This window comes from Aulonocara sp. 'chitande type north' Nkhata Bay, linkage group LG11 (genome assembly GCF_057382095.1).
Source record: "Aulonocara sp. 'chitande type north' Nkhata Bay isolate Kocher_YH1m ecotype deep benthic linkage group LG11, A_spYH_male_GT1.1, whole genome shotgun sequence".
NCBI lineage: Eukaryota > Metazoa > Chordata > Actinopteri > Cichliformes > Cichlidae > Aulonocara > Aulonocara sp. 'chitande type north' Nkhata Bay.
Genome location: NC_141354.1, coordinates 25,433,160 through 25,454,784, shown reverse-complemented (window position 1 = coordinate 25,454,784; position 21,625 = coordinate 25,433,160). Strand labels below are relative to the sequence as shown.

Here is a 21,625-nt window from a genome sequence, read left to right as displayed (position 1 = left end):
GTTTTATTTGGCTTTGTGTTTAGCAGGAATAAGCATTTCATCACTGACTGCTGTTCATGAGAACATTGACACTCGGTACAGTCCGCTAACATTTGCGTGGAGTATACCCAGTCGCCGCTAAGTGGTGCTCTCCTCTCTAATCCGCTGTAACAAATCGTGATTGACAGCTGGCTTTGTCCCGCCTGCTTTGAGCGGCTGTCCAATCACGGATTACGTCACTTTGTTGTAGCGGAACTGAGCGCTCGAAAGGGAAACTGTCTGCCAGAAACCAACACAACAAGGTAAATTTTAACACGCTAATCCGCGTTTTACCATTTTTGTTTTAATATTTCAATGCATATGTAGTTTATTGGCTATCTGAATACGATGGTGGCATGTTTGAAGTCAATATAAAGCCTTAAAATGGACTGAGGCCTGAAGTCAGCGGTTAGATGAAGCCTGTCGGCGGCTAATTAGCCGCTAGCAGCCGAGCTAGCATGACACATTGAGCTTGAATAATAGGTAATGTTTACGTAAACAGTGAGCTTAAAGTCGGGCAGCTACCCAAAACTACAGTTATAATGTGTATCTTTAGCACTTTGTCTGACAGCTGATTTGATGTTTCGCCCCGGGTAAGCATATAAGCTTAATATCAGTGCACCCTAAATTTAACTACTTACTTCAGGACAACACATGACCCTTTAAGTCTCTGTAAGCGCCACTTTATGTTTTGGTTGATTTTTGTTTGAATAAATAGATCATCATCATCATCATCATTATCATTATTATTATTATTGTTGTTGTTGTTGTTATTGTTATTTAATATTAACAAGTTTAAAATTGAGATCTTGAATCAGTACAGAATGACAGAGACGTTTCTGTTTACTGCTTTAGACTTGAAAGACGAATATTAATTTAATTTTAACAAAGAATGTAACAAAATTAACATGGTGATAGAAGTAAAACTTCAAGCAAGGAAACAATAATTTTTTAAAGACCCAATTTCTGGGCAAAGTCTGCCATTTTAAAGCAGTCAGGTTGACTGCTTGCTCTGTAGATGCAGCTTTTGTGCTGCTGAACAATTAAATTACAAATAATTATAGATAATGCTTGGAAATATACGCACGGATAGGTTTCAAGGTGGCTTCCAAGTGGTGAAGGAACTTTGCTTGAAGTAGTTTCATATTTAAATGCAAACTTTATGCACACAAGTTGATTCAAACAGTATTGTATTAATGACCTGAAAAGTTGCAGATTTATTTGTGACTTTGACCGAAAACTGTCAGCAAAGAAGGCTCTTATTTATGAATGTCAATTAGTGCTAAAATGTATTTGTGCTCCTTTTTCATGCAGAACAGTCAATTTAAATATATCCATAAAACAAATATGACAAAAATGGTTTAGTTCCCAGAGGTATTTATAACACTTTAAATATAATTTGTGGGGTACACTGCTCGTTTGACTAAACAAGCTATTTGAAGGTGTCACCCTTATCTCTGGTAGAGTGTGAATGACAGTTTCTCAAGGGTACACTGATAAACATGAAGTGAATATTAGTAAGCGCTAGTATTAGCCTTATTAAGGGAATATCAGTGTATTGGCAAGCACAAACTCACTTCCAACATTGTGTAAAATGTGACTAAAAACAGAATGGAATGATTTTAAAATCTCACAAACCCAGATTTTATTCACATGGAGACACTGTTTTATGAAAAATATCCGTTCATTTTTAATTTCATGTCAGAAACATGTTTCCATAAATTTGGTTTGGGAGCAATTAAAGGTTAAAAAAGTAAGCAGTATGAAGAAGAAACAGATGGAGGAACATTTTGTAACTAATTGGATTAATTGGCAAAAAGTCAGTAACATGATCTGTTGCCAAAAAACAAAAACTGCATCTACAAATTGGAGAATAGTTTCGGAGTAATGTACCTCGATAATAAAGTTGTTAAGACTTTGAGTATCTCATCATCTGCAGTCCACAACAATATTAAATGATTCAAAGTGCCCAAGGGACAATGTCGACAATCACTATTGGATGCCATTGCAATTTAGCCCCTCAAGCAACACTGCATTAAAAACAGACAGGATTATGTTATTCTGAAAATCACTGCATGGGTTCAGGAACACTTGTTGATATTACTGTCTTTTAACACACTTCAACATCACATCCACAAATGCAGATTAAAGCTCTATTATGCAAATAATAATCCATATGTGAACATGATCCAGAAACCTCATCTTCTCTGGGTCACAGCTCATTGAAAAGGGACTGAGGCAAATAGAAAACTGTTCTGAGGTCATATGAATTGAAATTCTTTTTGCAAAACGTGGACACTGTATCCTCTTGACTAAAGAGGAGAGGGATTATCTGGCTTTTTTTTTTTCTTCAAAAAAGTCCTTCCATAAATCAGTAAGACAATGTGAAACTGCATACCGCTGCTATGAAAACAGCGTGACTTCCTGGTCCGGGTGCTGAACTGGACTGCCTGCAATCCAGCTCTTTTGCTGACTGAAAACATTTGGAACACTATGAAAAAGAAGAACTTTTTTGAGACGTGTTGCTACTATCAAATTCAAAATGAGATAATAATGATAATTACCACCAATATGGGCCCATAATTCCACAGTTGGTTAATCTTTAATTTTCATATTCCGAACAAATGAAGCCAATTGACAGACTAATAGTTATGGCCTTACTTCTAAATAGTCTACTAGTGTTTTAACTCTCACAGATTTGATACGTAGATGATACTTAAAATGCTACAAAACTGTTTTTAACTGTTTTTAAAAAACAGTTAAAAACTCTTCTGTTCAAACAAGCCTTTTGTTGATCTACATATTTTATTTTATTTTATTTTTTTTACATTATTTACATTTGATCTTTTACATTGTATATAATGTCTATTGATTTTATTGTTTATTTTAATATTTTAATATTTGTGTACAGCACTTTGTGATTGCCTGTCTGCGAAAAGCGCTTAATAAATAAAGTTTACTTACTTACTTACTAAAATTATAACACAAGTAATCTCAGGGGATTTCAGAATAGTAACTACCATATTTTTCGGACCATAAGACGCACTGGATTATAAGGTGCACTGTCGATGAACGGGTCTGCTTCCATACATAGGCGCACCGGATTATAAGGCGCATTAAGCGAAACAAGCGTTAGCATTCCAGCTTTACTGTTTATGTTATGCTAGCATAGCTGTGCCGCTAGCGATCATGTAGCACATCATTATATACCATCTAGCCCAACTTCAGTAACGCTACAAACGTCACTGCTGTTTAGTTTTCTGTCTTCACTTATGTTGGAAGTGATAGCAGAGCTGTACATTTTAATTTTTTCAGAAATCTCTCTGTCAGAACATGGTATATCTTGTTTAGGTGGAAACTAGCGAGCTAACTTCCTGATAATTTCTAACTCCGTTAAATGTAATAAATTCTGTTTTCATGGATGCCTGGATGTTAAACTTAACTGTTACACCCGGTAAAGCAACAACACTGATCATTTTATTACAGAGGAAAGAATTTAGACAGTTTATAACTCTCGGTGATGCTGCAGTGTTCGTCTGACTTTGGGACCTGATGCGGACGGAGTTTTGTACCCAGATTACTCTGCGAGGCTACTGACTATGGTAGCCATAATGCTCCAACAATCCATCAAGCTGTGCGGCTTCGTAGCTTAAGTCATTCTAAAACATTTTTTGACAGATTTTTGAGCACTGTGTACCACATAAAATCGGTTCGAGGTCCGTAAGCACAACCAGAATTCATACATAAGGCACACTGTCAATTTTTGAGAAAGTTAAAGGATTTTAAGTGCGCCTTATAGTGCGGAAAATACGGTAGTTTAAAGTAAAGCATAACAATTTTCATTTGAGCAAGCACAGTAGGGGGTCTTATTAGCAGGAAGAAACCTCAGAGAGAACCAGACTGGTTCAGTGAGGGCTGCCATCTGTCTCTACTGGTTGGGGAAAGGGTAGAAAGAAAACATTAGCATTGAGAAACAGCAAACATGCTAATCAGGTTGGTGGGTCATTCAACGATAAATTCAGTGAGTGTCTCCCACCTGAGCCTCTCCGAATAAACAGATTCTTTTTTATTAATGACCATTCAATATTCTAAGAACATATGCTAAATTTACCTTCACACTATGAAAAAGTCTTTTTTTCAAGCCCTCAGTGGGTGAAAATTTGCACTGACATAAAGCATGTAGTTTGAGTAGCATCTAAAAATGAATCTGGTACCAAAATGTAGGTATATAGCTTTCATAGCTTGTTTTCACCAGCCAGATAGCTTACACAGTGGTATAACCCTTGAGAGTTTATCCAAAATGCACTTCCTGAAGTTTCTTTCTGGGTACCAGTGTTTGTTTCTGTTATTCTATGTGATAGACATTACATTGATACAGTTTAGTTATTTGAACAGTGATATATCCCATGATGATCCTCAAAGTTGGTTACAGAAGAAACTGTGCTAAACAAAAAATTGATTTTAGCCTTAGATGGTGACACTTGGAGTGGGTGTAAAGTTAATTTGGTTGCAGTTCTTCACTCGATGTTAAATTTGTTTTTCAGCCCAGAAAATTTCATGCTACAGCTCCTCCTGTACTTAAGAGATTATGAGGGCTCAAAAATGCTGTTAAAATGACACAAATCAATGTGTTTATATGCAGTGACCCTGGTCTAGACAGCAGTCAAACATAAAACATATGCAGCTCCCAAAGTTGCCTGCAGAAAGGTAAAGAGGACACAAACCCCACCTAACCAAAACAAGCAACTTTATTGTCACATCGTGATAATTTCTGTCCTCTGTCCATATGGTCTTAGTTAATCTAGAACCAAACATCTCATCAGTTATTTTCCTTTAAGTAGCTTTAAAATGATTTAAGCTTCTGTTCTTTGTTTTAGGTTTTTAGTATTTGCACAGGCTGTAACCTCTGTGTTTTTATGGCTCAGTTTGCCTCAGCATTTAATAAGAAGCTGACTATGTGAAGTGTCAAAACAAAAACTCAAGCCTTAGCAGTGGTTTGCAGTGACCTTCAGCATGTGTCTTGGTTGCGATGCAAAGTCTATAGCACAGGGAGCTGTTTAGTGAGTTCGGGGTATTAGAAAACAGTGGAAGCTTGCAGCTCCAAAATTCAATTTTGTATTTCTTCTGCTTGCAGTATAGACTTTTTATTATTTAATAAACTGTCTTAGTCACTTTGATTTTCTAGCTGTCCAAATATAGAGCTCCTCTCAGCAATAACAATAGCTAAAGAACTGAATGTTTTGAGTAGGACTTGTAATGCCTGAATATGGTAGGACAGGGACATTGTATTAACATTAATACACAATTAAAGTAAATGAATAGGCAAAATTAAGGATACGTTGTTAAAAAGAATAATACAGGCATTACCTAAGGTCTTTGTTAAAACCACGTATCTTAATTTGCAGCTGTCTGTCCATTTAAATTTATTCATGAATGACAGTGGGGTTTTTTCTGTTTTATTCATGTTTATTATATCACAGTATCTTGTGTCTGGACAGCTGCATCTCTCATATTGAGCAGATCAACAAATTCCTCATGCCACCTCTCACTGATATGCAGCCAGTTTTGGCCATCTTTTAAATTCAGTTGAGGTATACAGATGGATCCAGTTCAGCCTCACACTTCGAGCTTGATTTGACTTTTAGAAAGCCCTGAAAGTACGAGAGGCGGTGTTTCTTTAGCACGGTGTAGGTTAACTTGTTTGATTAAATCGCATGTCCACTCACCTTTTCAGCTCATCTGGGAATGTGCACTTTGGACCTCCTCAATGATGATGCGATGGGGCGACATACAGAAAATGTGCATCTAAATGTGTCCAATTTATGGGGATAAGATACTATATTGGTGCCATCAGCAGAAGCAGGCAGAGTAGTATTAGCACCACAATGGGTATCCAGACACTGTTGCATAAATTTTAGGAAGTGGCCTAAGGTAATGATGCCAGTATGATGCAACTGCAATAATTTAATCATGCATCTGTAATACCAACTTCCCTTGTGTCCCAGGATGTGTCTGCTGGGATTAAGATCTTAAAATATCCCATCAGTTGCTCAGTTGAGGCTCATTTGAATCAGGAGGAAGTGGGATCAAACTGGCATACATTTAGATTTTTATAACTAGAGAATGTAAAGAAAACATTAAATATGACGGGTTAGATCGGGGTATGGTCCTGGATGTTTATTAGGTTGTTTGTTTTCTTTCCAGATTTTAAGTGTCTGCTTGAGGCGCAGATAGATTCATGTCAGTACTTAGGTAATTATTCTGGTGCTGCCTTCAGCCCAAAGTGCATTTGCATCGTATTTCTATTGAGGGAGTGGGCTGATGAATATACATGCCCTGCTTCACATTCGTTTCACTTGTTGCCTGCTTTGGTACTGCCCAGTTAAGCTGCTCTTTCAGTGTCTGAGGAGCTCTCCAGGCAGTTTGAGGGTTAAGTGCTTTGGTCAAGAGCCCTTGGCTGTTGGACATTAAATTAGAGTGAGTATTGTTCATTTATATAGATATATTTTCAACAAGTGACGAGTGGCTGCAAGGTTTGACAAGGGCATGGCATTGCACGCAGATGCTGTGGGGTCTGAGGCTTCATTAATAGACCATTGTAGTTCTTGTTCTTGTGTTTTTCAAAGATTTTGATATGATGTCCCCAGAGGGCTTTAATAAAGTGGCAGAGCTAAGGCAATAAGAGAGGATATCTCTTTGATTCTTATCGTGATTGCTCTGCAGCTCATCCTTGTCTCTGTAGTATCCTTGTCTCGTCTAACCTGCTAACTGTGTTTCTGGTACCTGTGTCCTCCCGGCATCAGATGGAGGTGGAGCAGCTCCTGTCTCTGTCAGGCTCAGCACTGGCCCAGGCTGTCAGCTCTCTGCTGGAGACCCCAGGCCTCTATGTTTTCTCTGACATCTTGGAGCTGCCTAATGTCAGAGAGGTAAATGCTCTTTCCTCACGCTTTATCCACACACTCTGCCCTTTGGGATATTGTCAGTCCTGGCATGAATGAAAATCATTATTAGTTAAGTCTTGTGTTTAAATGCACCATCAATAAATTCTTCCAAAACTAACTAAAGATACCAACAACACCACAGAGAACAACCACACTGATAATTTTATTGGAGCTGAAAGAATTTGCACCATTTTTAACTCAGTGGTGCCTCAGTGCTTGTTTGCTTTTTGGACCTGAAGGAGCTTTTGGATCCTGAAGTGATAATGATGTCATACTTAACAAGTCAATTTCCTGAAGATATATAAACTGAAGATGAACTAGAGCCAAGCTGGTCCCACAAGATTATGCAGTAAGTCACTATAACCTTTAAGCTTAATCACTTAACCAGAAAATGATTAAGCACAGTCTTATTTACAGTTTTGGCCAGGTAAATGGCAGACCTTCCTGTCTTAATGCTGCCCCCTGGTGGTGAGAGTTTAAGTTAAAAACTGCAGAGGGAAATTACAAAAATGTCCTTTAATGAATACAAGAAGAAGCTGATCAGCCAAACCAGTGGCTGCACAGCTTGTGTGTAGTATGATTGCAAGTGTTTACAAACTGAATCACATTTGCCATCCGTGCAAGTGGAAAAACACCACAGTTATGTTCCAGTGACTGAAATCAGAACTCACCCTCCGATCAACACAACAACACATAATAAGCATCGAGCTCCTGAAGGCACCATAAAGTGCAGGATAACACGTTACATACACACAGCTAATACCCTGCTTTTGAAGCGAAATGCTGCTTTTAAAGGAGAGTGTGATTTAGCAGAAACATTCATCCATTACTTAAGTTAAGCCGTGAAAAGGATGGAGAAAAAGCCAGACCAGCGGGAATATTTGCTAAGGATTTGAGACACCCTTTTTTAGGAGCTAAACAGATAAATTGCATTTGTCCTTATTTAATAAAGAACCATACCAAGGTGAAAAAAAATGAAGACAAGCAGTCCTAAAGAAATATAGCAGAGGACATTTTAACTAACAGATTGCAATAAAAAGACAAGAGAAAAAAGCTAAAGTTGAGATTTCTGAACAGTTCAGACAAAGTGATAAATACCACAGGAAATTAAAAATGTCGGTTTGGAGTCAGTTTAGACAGAAGAGCAACAATACAACAGCCTACACAAATATTTACCTCTGTGTTTTTTCCCCTCACTGTTTTTTAACTGTGCATCTATTTACACAATAATCTATTCCAAACATCCTGTGTGAGTTTATTCAGTTCTATTGTGATTTTCCTCTGGCAGGACAAAGACAAGTGTTCTCTTTTCATCAGACAATATTTGTATTTTTAACAGCAGTGAATATTTTCCTTTCCTCTTAGCTACTTTCCAGACATGCACAACACTCAAATCGACGTAGGCAATTACAGAAGTCAGACGAAGGGCCACTGCGGTCATTCCTTTCCCCCCTATAATTTCTGTTAAATTTAATAGATGGCCTCCAGTTATTTATAAGGACAGGGAAAATGGTTTGAAATGGAATAGGATTTCTGCAATAGAGCAGCTGGACATTAGCAAAGAAGAATTTCACCTGCCCTCTTTCTTTTTTTTTTTTAAAAGTTATATTAAAATATTTTTTTTAAACCATGGGGAAGCTGTGCATCAGGAGGTAGCGCAGGTTGTCTGCTAAATGCTAGTGGTTCGATCCCTGTCTCCTTTAACCTGCCTGTCAAAGTATCCTTGGGCAAGAAACTGACTGCAGAGTTGCCCTCATCCATCAGAGTGTAAGTGTGTGAACGATGAAAGCACTTGTATGAATGTGTGTGTTTCAGGTGGATGAGGCTTGGAGTAGCAAAGAGTGATCAGATTTAGTAGAAAAGCACTATGTTAGTACCCGACTGTTTAACATGCATGTTTTAGCCAGGTTTTTATTAATTAAAATATAATTGACACGTTTGTTTATTAAATGGCCACATAAGGTATAAGGTAACTGTACCAGGCGATCTTCCTTATCATGCTGTGTGTAGTCACCCAAATAGACCACAGTCTGTCAGACTCGGCCCCCACCGGTCCAGCACCATCACACTCAGCACCGGGTCTCCACAAGGATGTGTTTTGAGTCCCCTCCTGTTTACGCTCTACACATCCGACTGCTCCCCTACCCATCTCTCAAACACCATCATAAAGTTCGCGGATGACACCACAGTGGTTGGACTCATCTCAAGGGGGGATGAGTCGGACTACAGAGATGAGGTCAACAGACTGACTGAGTGGTGTTCAGTTAACAACCTCCAACTGAACACCACGAAAACTAAAGAACTTATCTTGGACTTCAGGAAGGGCAGAGCAGACCCGGCCCCACTTTACATTCACGGGAGCTGTGTGGAGAGGGTACACTCCATGAGGTTTCTGGGCGTGCAGATATCTGATGACCTCTCCTGGACTGCAAATACTACAGCGGTGGTTAAAAAGGCCCAGCAGCGTCTCCACTTTCTGAGAGTGCTCAGGAGGAACAACCTGGAGGAGAGGCTGCTGGTGACATTTTACAGAGCCACCATAGAGAGCATCCTAACGTACGGCATAACAACATGGTATGCAGGGTGCTCAGCTGCAGACAGGAAAGTACTGCAGAGGGTCATCAACACAGCCCAGAAGATCACTGGCTGCTCTCTGCCCAGCCTGGAGGTCACTGCAAACTCTCGGTACCTCAGCAGAGCTGGCAATATCATCAAGGACCACTCTCACCCCAGCAACCAACTGTTTGAACTATTACCGTCAGGCCGACGGTACAGGTCACATAAAACCAGGACAAACAGATTCAGGGATAGCTTCTTTCCCAGAGCTATCACCGTAGTAAATAAGCACAAAAACAATTGAACCTATTCCATACCGTCACTGTCATTATATTATGCTGCTATTCATACTGTCATTATATTAATGCTGCTATCCTGTATATATTGTACATACTATTGTTTGAGTACTTACGATTGTTTTTTTTGTACTTTTTATATTTTACATTTATATTTATTATTGAAACTTGCACCAAGGGAGTGGCACTCCAATTTCGTTGTACTCTGTACAATGACAATAAAGGCTATTCTATTCTAAGGCCAACTCTGAGCCAAGAAAAAACCCTGGTGAGGAAATGGATGGATGTGATTACTATTTAAATGTTAAGGACCAGGAAATATTAGACGGGGGTCATTCTGTGTCAGTTCATCATATGCCTCCCACCTGACCATCTCAGATTTGCCAGGGCAAAGATAGTCTCTTAATAGGAATTATGCTAAATTTCAGGTCCCTGCTGTCAGACGTTTTTCTGGCATCTTTTTTTGAGGGGATATTTTAAAGTTCATTTATCTAGAAAATTACTTGAGCTAGATTTTTCAGAGGAAATATCTGGTACCATGACGATATTAATATGGACTGTCGGGGGTGTAGCTTAAATTAACATAGAATGATGGCAGCTTGAAGTGTCATAAATACTTGGATGTCTAATCTCTGACAGCAGATTTGAAGGCTTGTAGAAACTACAAATTCTGGAAGGGGAGAGTAGAGGGCTGATAATTTGTTTATAGCTTCTCATACACAAGGCATATAATATTCTTTAAAAGATCGGGTGAATGGTTTCACTGATGTTCAAGCTTCAGTATAGGTGGAGAGGGAAAAAAAACACATTTTCATCCAACTTCAGTGTGACATTCCCCAGGTATGCCTCCATGTACCAAAATCCAAATTACCTTTTTTAGAAAGAGAAGGTTTCTGTTAATAATATATCAAAATTTGTGATGGTTTTCTGTCTCATTTTCTCAGTATGAGGTGTTTTCTTTTTTTTTTTTTGACACTCTTAAATTTATGTACGGGAGCCAAAGATTGTTTCAGAAGCCGAGCAACATGTTTTAATTTAATTTATGCACCTTCAGGGCCCAGCAGGAAGTTTTTTTTTCTAGCCAAGAAGAGAGGATGTGTGCTCAGTACCATAAGCACATGATTACAGGCAGGAGTTCCTGGTACACTGGATGCAGATATGTAATTAAGGAGGATGACATAAAAAGGCTGAGACTTCCATGAAGGAATTCAACTTTTAGTTACATTCTGCTATTGAAGATAACTTGTTTCATTAACGTTGATGATGCAAGCTATACAGGTAGCAGAATTCATGCATGTGAATGCATGTGGTGTTATATTATATTTCTTCAAATGAATTAAATGCTGTTGGTGTAGTATTTATAATTTCTTTGAAAAAAAATGTCATTAGCTGAATTACTGAGACTTTATGATCAAGTGATTGAAAATTATATCTTGGAAATACTTAAATAAGAATGTTAAAATGCACTTTTGAAGCCCGAGTATCTCTGTAGCCAATAATCTGATAAGGACAATCTCTCAAATTTTATCTCGGCTATTAAAAATGAAAGGCAGCGGGTGAAATTTAGGCCCTTTGTCTTAGATCCAGTAAATTTTAGAAATATTTGAATTTATTATAATCCTCAACTGCCATACATAAAGATGAGTATTTCAAAATTCATACTGGGACAAATTTTGATATGTTATTAGCAGAAATGTCCTCTTTCAAAAAAGGTAATTTAGATTTGGTATATCGGGTCATACCTGGGAAATATCACAGTGAAGTTGAATGAAAATGTGGTTTTGTTTTCCATATTCAAGCTTGAATATCAGTGAAACTATTCAGCTGATCTGGACTGATTTAAAGAATATTTTGTGTCTTGTATATGAGAAGCTATAAAGAAAATATAAGCCCCTACTTATCCCTACGTGAACTTGCAGTTTCTTCAGGACTCCAAATTGAAAGCGATTAGGCATCCAAATATTTATGATGCTTCAAACATCCATCATTCTTTGTTAACCTGAGCTTCACTCCTGAGAGTCAGAGAGTCAGCACCAGATATTTACTCTGAAATATTTGAAGGACACAGCTCAAGTAATTTTCTAGAATTTTAAAGTTGCCGCTCAAAAATTATGCTATAAAACATCTAAAACCTTTCATAACTTAAAGTATTTTTTCTGCAAAAATTAATGTCACTAGGGAGCTGAAATCCAGCATAATTCCTGCTAAATAGTGCATCTTTACCTGGAATCTTTTCAGGCAAAACTGTGAAACTGTCATGTGGGAACTTCTTTTTTTTATTATAAACTGAGATGGAATGACCCACAGATCGCCAGAGATGGATTTTGGAGCCTGGTATGAATGCAGAATAGTCCTAACACATTTGAATATACCCGTCAGGTCTTTTTTTGTGTTTCTTTCTTTTTTACTGACTCACAGAAACACCTCTGCTCTGTCCATGGATAAAATGCCGTTGAATAGCTCTTACGTAGAGAGTCTCATTACTTACAATATTCTGCCACATCATTTTCTCTTTCATCTTCTCTCCAAACCACAGCTGGAGAATGGTCCTCATGCACCGGTGTACCAGCTCCTGAACCTCTTTGCCTATGGAACCTACTGCGACTACAAAGGTATTGCAGCGGCAGCACAATGTAAATAAGTAATAGGGTGGCCCTGCAACTCTTTTATTATGAGCCGTATTTCTTTGCTTCAAGGCAGGCACCTTGACACAGAGGCTTTAAACACCCTCACCTGAAATGCTGCAGGCAGGTGGTTCATGGATAAAAATTGCTGGAGCCTATTTAGACTGATGATTGTCTGTGTCACAAACAGACTGTAAACAAATCTTTTCCAACTTAAATTGCTTTCTGCGTAACACACCAGGAAGCTTCAAGTAGAAGTGGAATCCTAATTATGACTAATTATGTACTGAAGATCAACCAATAGCCTGGAAAAAAAGATTGTAGCCTACTTTATTGTTCTTTCCCTTTTGAGACTTGCCGCCAGGGAGCACATTTACTTTCATAGAGCTGTGTAGTGGATCCCTTAGAGGAGCTGTCAGAGCTGCCGTCTCAGGGGGCGTGAGTCCTGTCACCAGGGTAGCGAGTCAGCAGGAGGCACAGTTGCAGGAAATGGACTTCCTCCCGACTCTGTTCTCTGACTGCTTAAACAGCTCCACACTCACCTTCACCTTGCTGTGTTACATTACACCTCATAGTAATAAGTTTTGCTTCTATTATGTGTGGCTGTTTGACCCTCTGTAAAGTAACACTTACACACTGTTCTGGTAAATGTTTCCCATTGTGTTTCTATTTGTTTTTTTGTGTATTATTATTCTCGTCTGCTGCTGCAGAGAGAGCAGCCTCACTTCCCGAGCTGACCCCGGCACAGAGAAACAAACTCCGTCATCTGTCAATCATCAGCTTGGCTTCCAACCTCAAGGTACAGGTCCATTATTCTCTCGTCCAGGTTTTACATAAAAGTGCAGATGAGCTGTGGTGTTGTATTGATTTTTGTTTTCTTTGTCTCAATCTTAGAAAATAAATTTGCTGCAGGCGTCATAAAGCAAGCCCTGATATAAATGATATGTGGGCAATTCTGCTTTTAGATGGCTTTGCTATTTTCCTCGGGCTCATAATCAGATTTTTTTTTTCTCTTTTTCTTTTTAACACTCGTGTGAGGTTGGCTGTGATCCTAAGCTTGTGGCTGTAAATATATCAGCTAAATTTGGAGGAAAACAACAGACGAGCCTCTTAATTTCTCAAGAAAAGTTACCAGCACAACTTGTACCCTTCGTGTCATTTGAAATTTCAGTGCCAGCACTCCATGTCCACGATAAAGTATTCATCTTATGTGGTTTGTTACAGCATCTCTCCACTGTCCTGCACCTCTCCTTGTGCCCTTTTCTTTTTTCTGCTCCTGATAAATAATAGATTCATTATTCTCACCAGTGCTGTCTTTTTTTTTTCTTCCTCCTCTAACTTAATATCTGTGTCCGTTAACATCGCTCTTTTCACTCCTGCCCCCTTGTTTTTCTCCTTAATGTGTCACCGCTCTCCCTACATGTGGGTTTGAACTCACTAATTGCCCAGTGAAGGATTGTAAAGATTTAAGCTCCTTTCATCTTCCTCTGGCAGTGACATTTACACAAATGAGCGTTTTCACTGTAACATTTTTTTTTAGTCATTTTCCATCAGAGCACTGAAGTGGAATCAAATTAGCTGCCTGCTTACCTACACTTTCCTCTTCTCTTTATTTTCCCCTCAGTGCCTGCCGTACTCGCTGCTCCTGCAACAGCTCGATTTGAAGAACGTGCGGGAACTCGAGGACCTGCTGATTGAAGCTGTTTACTGCGACATCATCCAGGGGAAACTGGATCAGAGGAACCAGCAGGTGGAGGTAGACTGCAGCGTGGGTCGCGACCTCGGCCCTAATGAGCTGCCAAACATAATCAACACGCTGCAGGAGTGGTCAGTATCACCTCTAAGTGTCTGTGGACACACTTTAGATTTATGTCTCAATTATCTGTTTTTCTTACTCCGTGCTTTTGTTCTCTCTCAGGTGTGCAGGTTGTGAGGCAGTTCTGTGTGGTATTGAGGAGCAAGTCTCGAGGGCAAACCAATACAGAGAGAGCCAGTTAAAGGTCAAAGTCCAAGTGGAAACAGAAGTAAGTCCTTCCTCCCTTCAGTCTTCAGTTCTGTCTCTTTTCCGCTTGGCTACTATCTCCCCTTTTTTCCCTACCAGCCATTTGTGGTATTCTAGTTTCACCCTGACTGCATATTTCGTTATTTGCAACCTCATTTCTGTAATCAGTCTGTAATCAGTGGGAATGCGATTAACAATTTCATAACAGCCATTTAAAGTGATTTCTTTTCTAATGCACTTTGTGTCAGTAAAAACCTGCAGTCCCTTAAATGTCCAGCTGATGTTAAACTAAACATTTTTATTCTCTGTTAGCGCAGCTCTGTGAATTGCTTGGTGGGGTTAAAAAATAGAAAAGATAATGAATGCATTTTTATTTTACATTTTTTCGAGATTTGCATTAAATTGACTGACATGAAGCCACGGTGCAAGTTTGTTTACTTTTCTCATGTTCCCTTCATCAACACTCAGGCAGCCTGCTAGATGCTGTCAGTCACACAGGCACTGACACACCCCTCTATTATTAGTATTCATGCCAGATTTAGACAGTAAATTCACTGATGATGTGTGATTGCTCCAACTAGCTCGAGCTTGACAAATCAAGTGGGCATCTTCCAAGGTTAAAGCTGTCTTAGTACAAAACTCCCTCTCCGTGCAAGAGAGCAGCTCAGCAAGGTTAAAGTCCTGTCTGTGGAAAAGGGGCCGAAGCCTCACGTAAACTTTTCACTGCAAATTTGCATGGAAAAGTGAGAGGGGACTTTCAAAGGCATTCATGGGCAGTGTGAACAGGAACAGATGCAGCTACGCAAACATGTTTTTGTATTCATGTAGGTACCTCACTGTTGTTTTAATGTAGACTTACAGATATTTGCAGACTCATTGGGGGTAACTAGAATAGTTTTACATGTTCACTAAACAAACTGTACATGTGTCATATGTAAATGGACCAATAATAACATAGTACTCCTTTACTCCATCTGAGCACTCAAATCCCTTTTACATTAAAACTACATTCAAGCAGCAGAGGCTTTGAGAGCTTTCTAATCATAAAACACATCATCTGACTGTATGTGGCAGTCTGGGCTTTAGTGTCTTGTCCAAGGACACTTCAACAGGTGAAATGGAAGAGCCCGGGATTGAATTTTTGACCTTCTGTTGACCCGCTGGGTGACATTTGCCACTCCCCTTTCACATCTGTCCATACTCTGAAACCTGGCCAGTCTCCCCAATTAGGAATTACTTACTTACCAAATCAACATTTCTTCGCTTTCGTCGTGCCAGCGAGCCGCTCTCTTGGCACAGACGTACCCTTTTACAAGCGTTCGTTTGCTCACAAAGAGTTAAGCTGCATCAAGCCCTCAAAGTGTTCTTAAAGTGAAAGTGTTCTCAGTGTACTTTAACTATAAGATGACCTTTGAAAGTGTTGACTTTAGTATGGATGAGACAACACCACTGTTTCTGCCACTGCTGCATATTTAGATGTGGCTGCTTTATATGAGGCTGTTCTTATATCTATAGAAAACAGTTCATGCAACGATAGGAAAATTAGTTTGATAAAAGCTTTACATACAAAATATAAACAATGTTCACAAGTGTTCGATGTGTTGCCCCTCTGGACTCACAGCATGCGTCAATACGATAAATAAATCACGATAATTCTTTCTCATACACCCTGTATGTATCGGTGGCAGTGGGAATAATCTCTATTCCCGTTGACACCATCAGGGTTATGAGGGGCGCTGGAGCCTATCCCAGCTGTCACGGGGCAAGAGGCGAGGAACGACCTGGACAGGTCACCACAGGATGTCTGTCACAGGGTCAACACATAGAGACAGACAACCATGGATAACGTGCCAAAAATGAATGAATGTGTATTCTCTTTCCATGCTTGGTCTCTTTTTTTTTTTCTCTTGAAAAGGTCTTAAAACATCCTAAATTTAACTTGCTTCTACCTGCAGTTCACATGAGTGGACTCGGACTGCTTAAGTTAACAGCGTTTTCATAAGATTAACTAAACGCATTCCTCTGAGAGATTAACATGTAAATATGGACAATATCGCAGCTTATACATTGCCGTTAACTTTTCTGAATTGTGGTTTTGTTACATCATTGTCGTTATAAAATCAGGATTTAGCAGTGCAGCAGCTCGGATAATGGCTTGTCAGTTAAGGCTGCATAACATCAGTATAATGGGACGTGTTTGTGTCACTATTTCATGCTTGTCCTGTTGTCTGACAAGAGAAAAATAGAGGTATGTAAATGAGAACTGCTTTATTGGGAACTCGGCTCTTTTAAAATACAGTTTATGGAAGCAGAGAGAGTAACAGAAGAAGTAAACAACACTGCAGTGTTAGCCACATTTGCCGTGCACTGTGCTGACAATTATTACATGCGGTTAAACTGCTCGAGATGTAACATTTTATATTTAAGTGCAGAAGAAGAAACATAATAAAATAGCACAACAAAGAAAAGAAGAAACAAGAAAACAAATTGCAACCTTATAGAAAACAAATCATCCAATAAATCACTCCACTAAAAGAAGAGATGAAGAAAACTGATTGAATTACTGAAAGCATAAGTAATCTGGTTTGAGGTGACAAAGCAAAGCATGTTTGAAGAAGTGAAAAGATGGCAAGGAGTGGATATTTAAAGGTAACTTATTACAATCAGTGGAACATAAAAGCTTTTATAAGTTTCCTTTGATACAAAATCTACTTTAAAGCTTCTAAATGCAGGCTGTTCCCTCCAGAAGTCATCCACGGGCTCTTCATTACCTTAGAAGACACAGATAACCTCTCCCCGAATTTAAAGTGATTGATTTATCAGCTGAATCGCTCTGAATCCCATTGTTTACAGCTGGTTGCTAGTGGATGTTACAGGTTCTGGTTCAGGATAAATGAGCATCTTGTGTTGCGGTCATTTCGGCAGTCATCTCTACAAGTCTCTGAATTTGGTTCTCTCCACCTGTCCCACTTGAAGAGTCGGGAGAACTGGAGCCTGTCATAGGTTGTCGTAGGAGAGGGGTTTGGTACCTCCTGGTCAGGCCTAAGAACTCACTGTCCATTGCCTCTCACCGTCACATCCATTTGTATATCTTCTTGTCCTTAGCGGGCGACCAGCGGCGGTGGTCTGCCGCGCAACCAGTACGCTCCTGTAGGTGCCGCAGGTTCTCTTGCTTGACCAACGATTATCTTCCACGCTTTTCGATCTAAGGCGATGGTTCTTGCCTGCTCGAGGTCAAGTCGAAGGGCCTTCAAATCATCCTGGATTTGTTTCATCCATGTCTTCTTTGGTGCATTTCGATGCACCCTCCAATCGGTGGGGCGGGTCAACCAGAGTAGGCCATGGGGGTAGCGGCTCAGGTCCATTCGACAAATGTGGCCAAACCAAAGGAGTCGGCGGCGCTGGATTAGGTCGCCGATCGTTGGTTGGCTACCGCAGCTGGTGAGGATGGTGTCATTCGAATGACGGTCGCGAAGGGAAACGCCGAGAATGCATCTAAGGCAACGCATTTGGAAAACTTTGAGCTTGCTCAGGTCGTGTTTGAGCATTGTCCACGTCTCTGCGCCGTAAAGTAGAATGGGCAGGGTTCAGTAAAGGCGGATCTTTGTCGCCAATGAGATGTTGTTCTTCTTCCAGACGCACCAGCGCAGGGAAGCGAATGCTGCCGCCGCCTGCCCGATTCTGGAGCATATCTCCGCTGATGATGCCACTTTCTTCTCCTCGACGAGGGACCCCAGATATTGAAATTGTTGGACTTGTTTGATCTGCACACCATCAAGGTGGACGATCGTTGGTGAGCCGTCGGTGGTCAGGACTTTGGTCTTCTCAGCGTTAACCTTGAGGCCGTACAGTTTGGAGTGCCGGGCGATGTCATAGAGGATGTGAGTTGCCTCGGTGTCGTCTTCGGCAAAAATGGCGCTATCGTCAGCGAACATTAGATAGGTGATAAATCGGTCAGTCGAGGCTTGGACTCCGCGGCAGCCCTCGAATGCTTCCGTTTGTATATGGCCCTTTAGACTAATGTGGGACCGAGGCAGTTGTTCATTCTTATCTACAGTGATGTAGATAAGTAACAGGAAGAAAAAAATCCTCAACTACAAAAGAGACTTTTCAGCTACACGTTTTCTGAGGAAGAAAAACCTGTTATTAAGCATTTGTTTTTTGTGCGTCAACTGTGATGTCACCACAGTCCTGTGATCGTTGACACTTCTTGGTTCAGGTGCACCTGACACACTGCAGTTGTCACTTGCATGTTCTCAGCATCAGTGCTGTTATGGGAATAGAAGAAGTTAAAGTAGGAAGCAAGCTTTCAAGCTGTTGCAGCATCTCCTACTCTGTAATCAGACCATCTCTGAGCTCCTGTACTGTTATATCATTGAAATGGCGCTAAAGAAAGAAACGGTCATACACTCTGGTGTCCAACACGGCCAGTACACCAGCCTACAAAATTCAGCACGCGACCATAAAAGGATAATTAGAGTGGAGTTTGGTTTTTGTAACTTTTTACATGCACAAAAAAAACAAGATCTGCTCCCTGACGTGTGTTTGTCCGCTTGTGTAGATCCTTTTCTTCATTCTGGGTGTGCAGCCGACAAAGACATGTAGCAGTGACGCTGTACGTAGGTAGAATGCTGATTGGTTGAAAGTTTGGCTTGAACAGGACAGCAGAGTTCAGCGCAATGGGGAAAGAAGATGGGAAAAATATCAAAGACCAAACAATCAGCACGAGACACACAGACAGCAGCCGCAGTGGACCGTCTTAATCATTTTTAACTCAGTTTCACTTCACTACAAAGAAGTTCTTTGTCTGTTATGGCTGCTGTCTTCTCCACAGCAGGCTGAAGGACCAACAGCAGCCCAGACACAAGAGTTTTACGTTACCAGTTGTTCTAAATATTTTTGACATGGCCTCCTGGTGTCACTAAAACAAGAGGACACCCACGCTCGTCCCTTTAATTTTCAGTTTTTACCCTCTCTCTTCACTTCTCCACCAGGTCTCAAATCTACAGAAGACGTTAAAGGCCAGCGCCGCGTCTCCATCGTCAGGCCCCGCTCCAGCTGGAGCCGCCTCCAATCAGGACGCAGACCAACCCGCCGAGCCACGAGACCCCGCTTCCTCTCAGGAACCGAGACAACCAGGCAAAAAGAGCTCAAAGGTGAAAGGGTGAGTGGCGTCCCGCTGTGTTTGTAGTGGTTGCACGTAGCGGGCAGCAGAGTATTTTGAGTGAGCTGCTTTCATATTTATTTATTTTATTATACAAAAGCACCCACCAGGAGTTTGCATAGAAATTGCATTTATTGTTTTCATGGCTAAATATTTTACAGATTGAGCGCATTTTATTCAAATTGGTTGGTACGCTTTTAAATGAAGTTTCTGTTGTTGAGGTTCTTCCCTCCCCCATCCAAATAAGAAATTCATTTTTACAAGTCACAAAATTGGAACAGAAAGCTTCATATGGAGGTTTTTTCCATTACGTTTGTTTTATCGCTGCACCTCCTTTTGTTCTTTGAAGCACTTTGTAACTGTGATTTTTGAAAGGTGCTTCATAAATACGTATATCCCTACTTATAAGCATGAAACTATAAAGACTACTTCAAACACTAAATTAAAGCCATTAGTCCGGGTTTCTTGTAGAGAGCAAAACGTTAATTCAGCCGAGAACCACCGTGTTTCCATTTTTCTAATAAACAGTAAAAAGCCAGCTGCTGCTGTAAGTGGCTTGTCTGTGCAGAGCGTGTGTCTGCATGAAGTAGCTTTATTATCAGATGCACATTAGTGTTTTGCAGCGGTACCATAACCCCGCTATCAGGAACTCTCTTTCTGTTCTGCTTCCATCCGGCCTAATTACCAGTGGCTAATTTCACATCTGTCCTGGATTGTAAAATGTCAGTGGATATACAAACGCCCCGCGTGTTTCCTTCCTGAAAGAACCATTTCCCCCCTCCAGTGACCGGCCGAGATGCTTTGCTTGGCTGCTGTTTATGTTGTTCTTGTCAAACAGAGAGCAGTGATTATTTTCTGGCTGCCTGTCACATTTTGACGAAGCATAGAGCCCTGTAATTTCCATCACTCAGCACCACACATCATTCAAATGAAGATCCACTCAGTGTTTTAAAATCCAAATTAATGATAGCTTAACCTCAATCCTCAAATGAAAACAAGTTTTGACACCATTTCTTTATGAAGCTATTTAAAGGATGGGACTGATACTGCAGCTGTTATTATTAGAAATCTGCTCTTTGCCGAAATATGCAGAAGAAGAAAATCCACTGTGATCAGTGCCACTGCGAAAAAAACAAAACTGTAAATACTGGTGTTGGGAATTTTAGCATAAAGACACTTTTGCACCCAGGTTGCATCAGTAATTTGTTGCTTCAGTAGAGCAAGCAGAAAGTAAACATGTAAGTCATCAAATTATTTAAATAAAAAAAAGAAACACCAGCTGAGTTTTGTATTTGTTTTCTGTCCAGGCTGCGAGGCAGCGGCAAGATCTGGTCCAAGTCCAACTGAGGACGAAGGGACAGCGGCACTGATGGACACTCACTAATCAACGGGCACACACGGTGTTGACAAAAACAAACATTTAAATAAATAAATAAAATGTGATCACAGTTCATTTACCACAGAACAACCAGGGAGCTTCACGGGAACTTTTTCTTCTAACCAAATCTCACCCTGACGGATTGAGAACCACACACGGAGCTGATGGATAAAGCAGGCGTGACATCCTCTCCTGCAGTCGTTAACGGGCGGACTGTTTGTGTAAATACACGGAGACAGAGCAGTCTGCAGCAGGAGTCAGTTGCCTTTGACCAGAAACAGGATCAGTGTATTTGACGCCTGTTTGTTTGTGTATGCGTGTGTGTGTGTGTGCATGCGCGAGTGTGTGTGTGTTTGTGTGTGTGTGTGTGTGTGTGTGTGTGTGTGTGTGTGCGCATTTTTTTTGGTCTAAATTGTTCTCTTGGTTTAGTTTAATTCTATGTTGCTTTGTATTATTTGTCTCGCTCGCTCGCTTCTGAGGTGAGACGTGTAAAAAAGGAAAAAAAATCTGAATATAAATTGTTGGAAAATAAAACGAAGCCCTGTACTTGTCTCGACTGTCTCATTAATGTCACTGTCACTTCTTTTATTAAATGCGCTTCAGAGTCTAACTCCGGAGGGTGCGCTGCTAAATGTTAACTCGCAGA

At 40.3% G+C, this 21,625-nt stretch overlaps 1 protein-coding gene across 2 annotated transcripts; it reads left to right on the top strand.

Moving 5' to 3' along the window:
• The first annotated feature begins 123 nt into the window (after nt 1-123).
• On the top strand, nt 124-21,525 carry cops7a (COP9 constitutive photomorphogenic homolog subunit 7A). 2 transcript variants are annotated; one of them, XM_086311374.1, is made up of 8 exons: nt 124-281; nt 6,822-6,944; nt 12,348-12,423; nt 13,146-13,234; nt 14,060-14,262; nt 14,354-14,459; nt 19,432-19,593; nt 20,909-21,525. In XM_086311374.1, exons 2-8 carry the CDS (start codon nt 6,822-6,824, stop codon nt 20,969-20,971), a joined length of 822 nt encoding a protein of 273 aa, XP_086167500.1. In that variant the 5' UTR covers nt 124-281; the 3' UTR covers nt 20,972-21,525. The 2 variants fall into 2 exon arrangements, with proteins under 2 accessions (XP_086167500.1, XP_086167501.1); XM_086311375.1 differs by having other exon boundaries at nt 19,432-19,601.
• Nucleotides 21,526-21,625: the final 100 nt, after the last annotated feature.

What these genes read in the sequence shown, in the direction of transcription:
- cops7a (XM_086311374.1), top strand. Translation starts at nt 6,822, where the DNA reads ATGGAGGTGGAGCAGCTCCTGTCTCTGTCAGGCTCAGCACTGGCCCAG. An exon ending in AGCTGCCTAATGTCAGAGAG is followed by an intron (nt 6,945 to 12,347) that starts GTAAATGCTCTT and finishes TCCAAACCACAG; the next exon opens with CTGGAGAATGGTCCTCATGC. An exon ending in ATCAACACGCTGCAGGAGTG is followed by an intron (nt 14,263 to 14,353) that starts GTCAGTATCACC and finishes GTTCTCTCTCAG; the next exon opens with GTGTGCAGGTTGTGAGGCAG.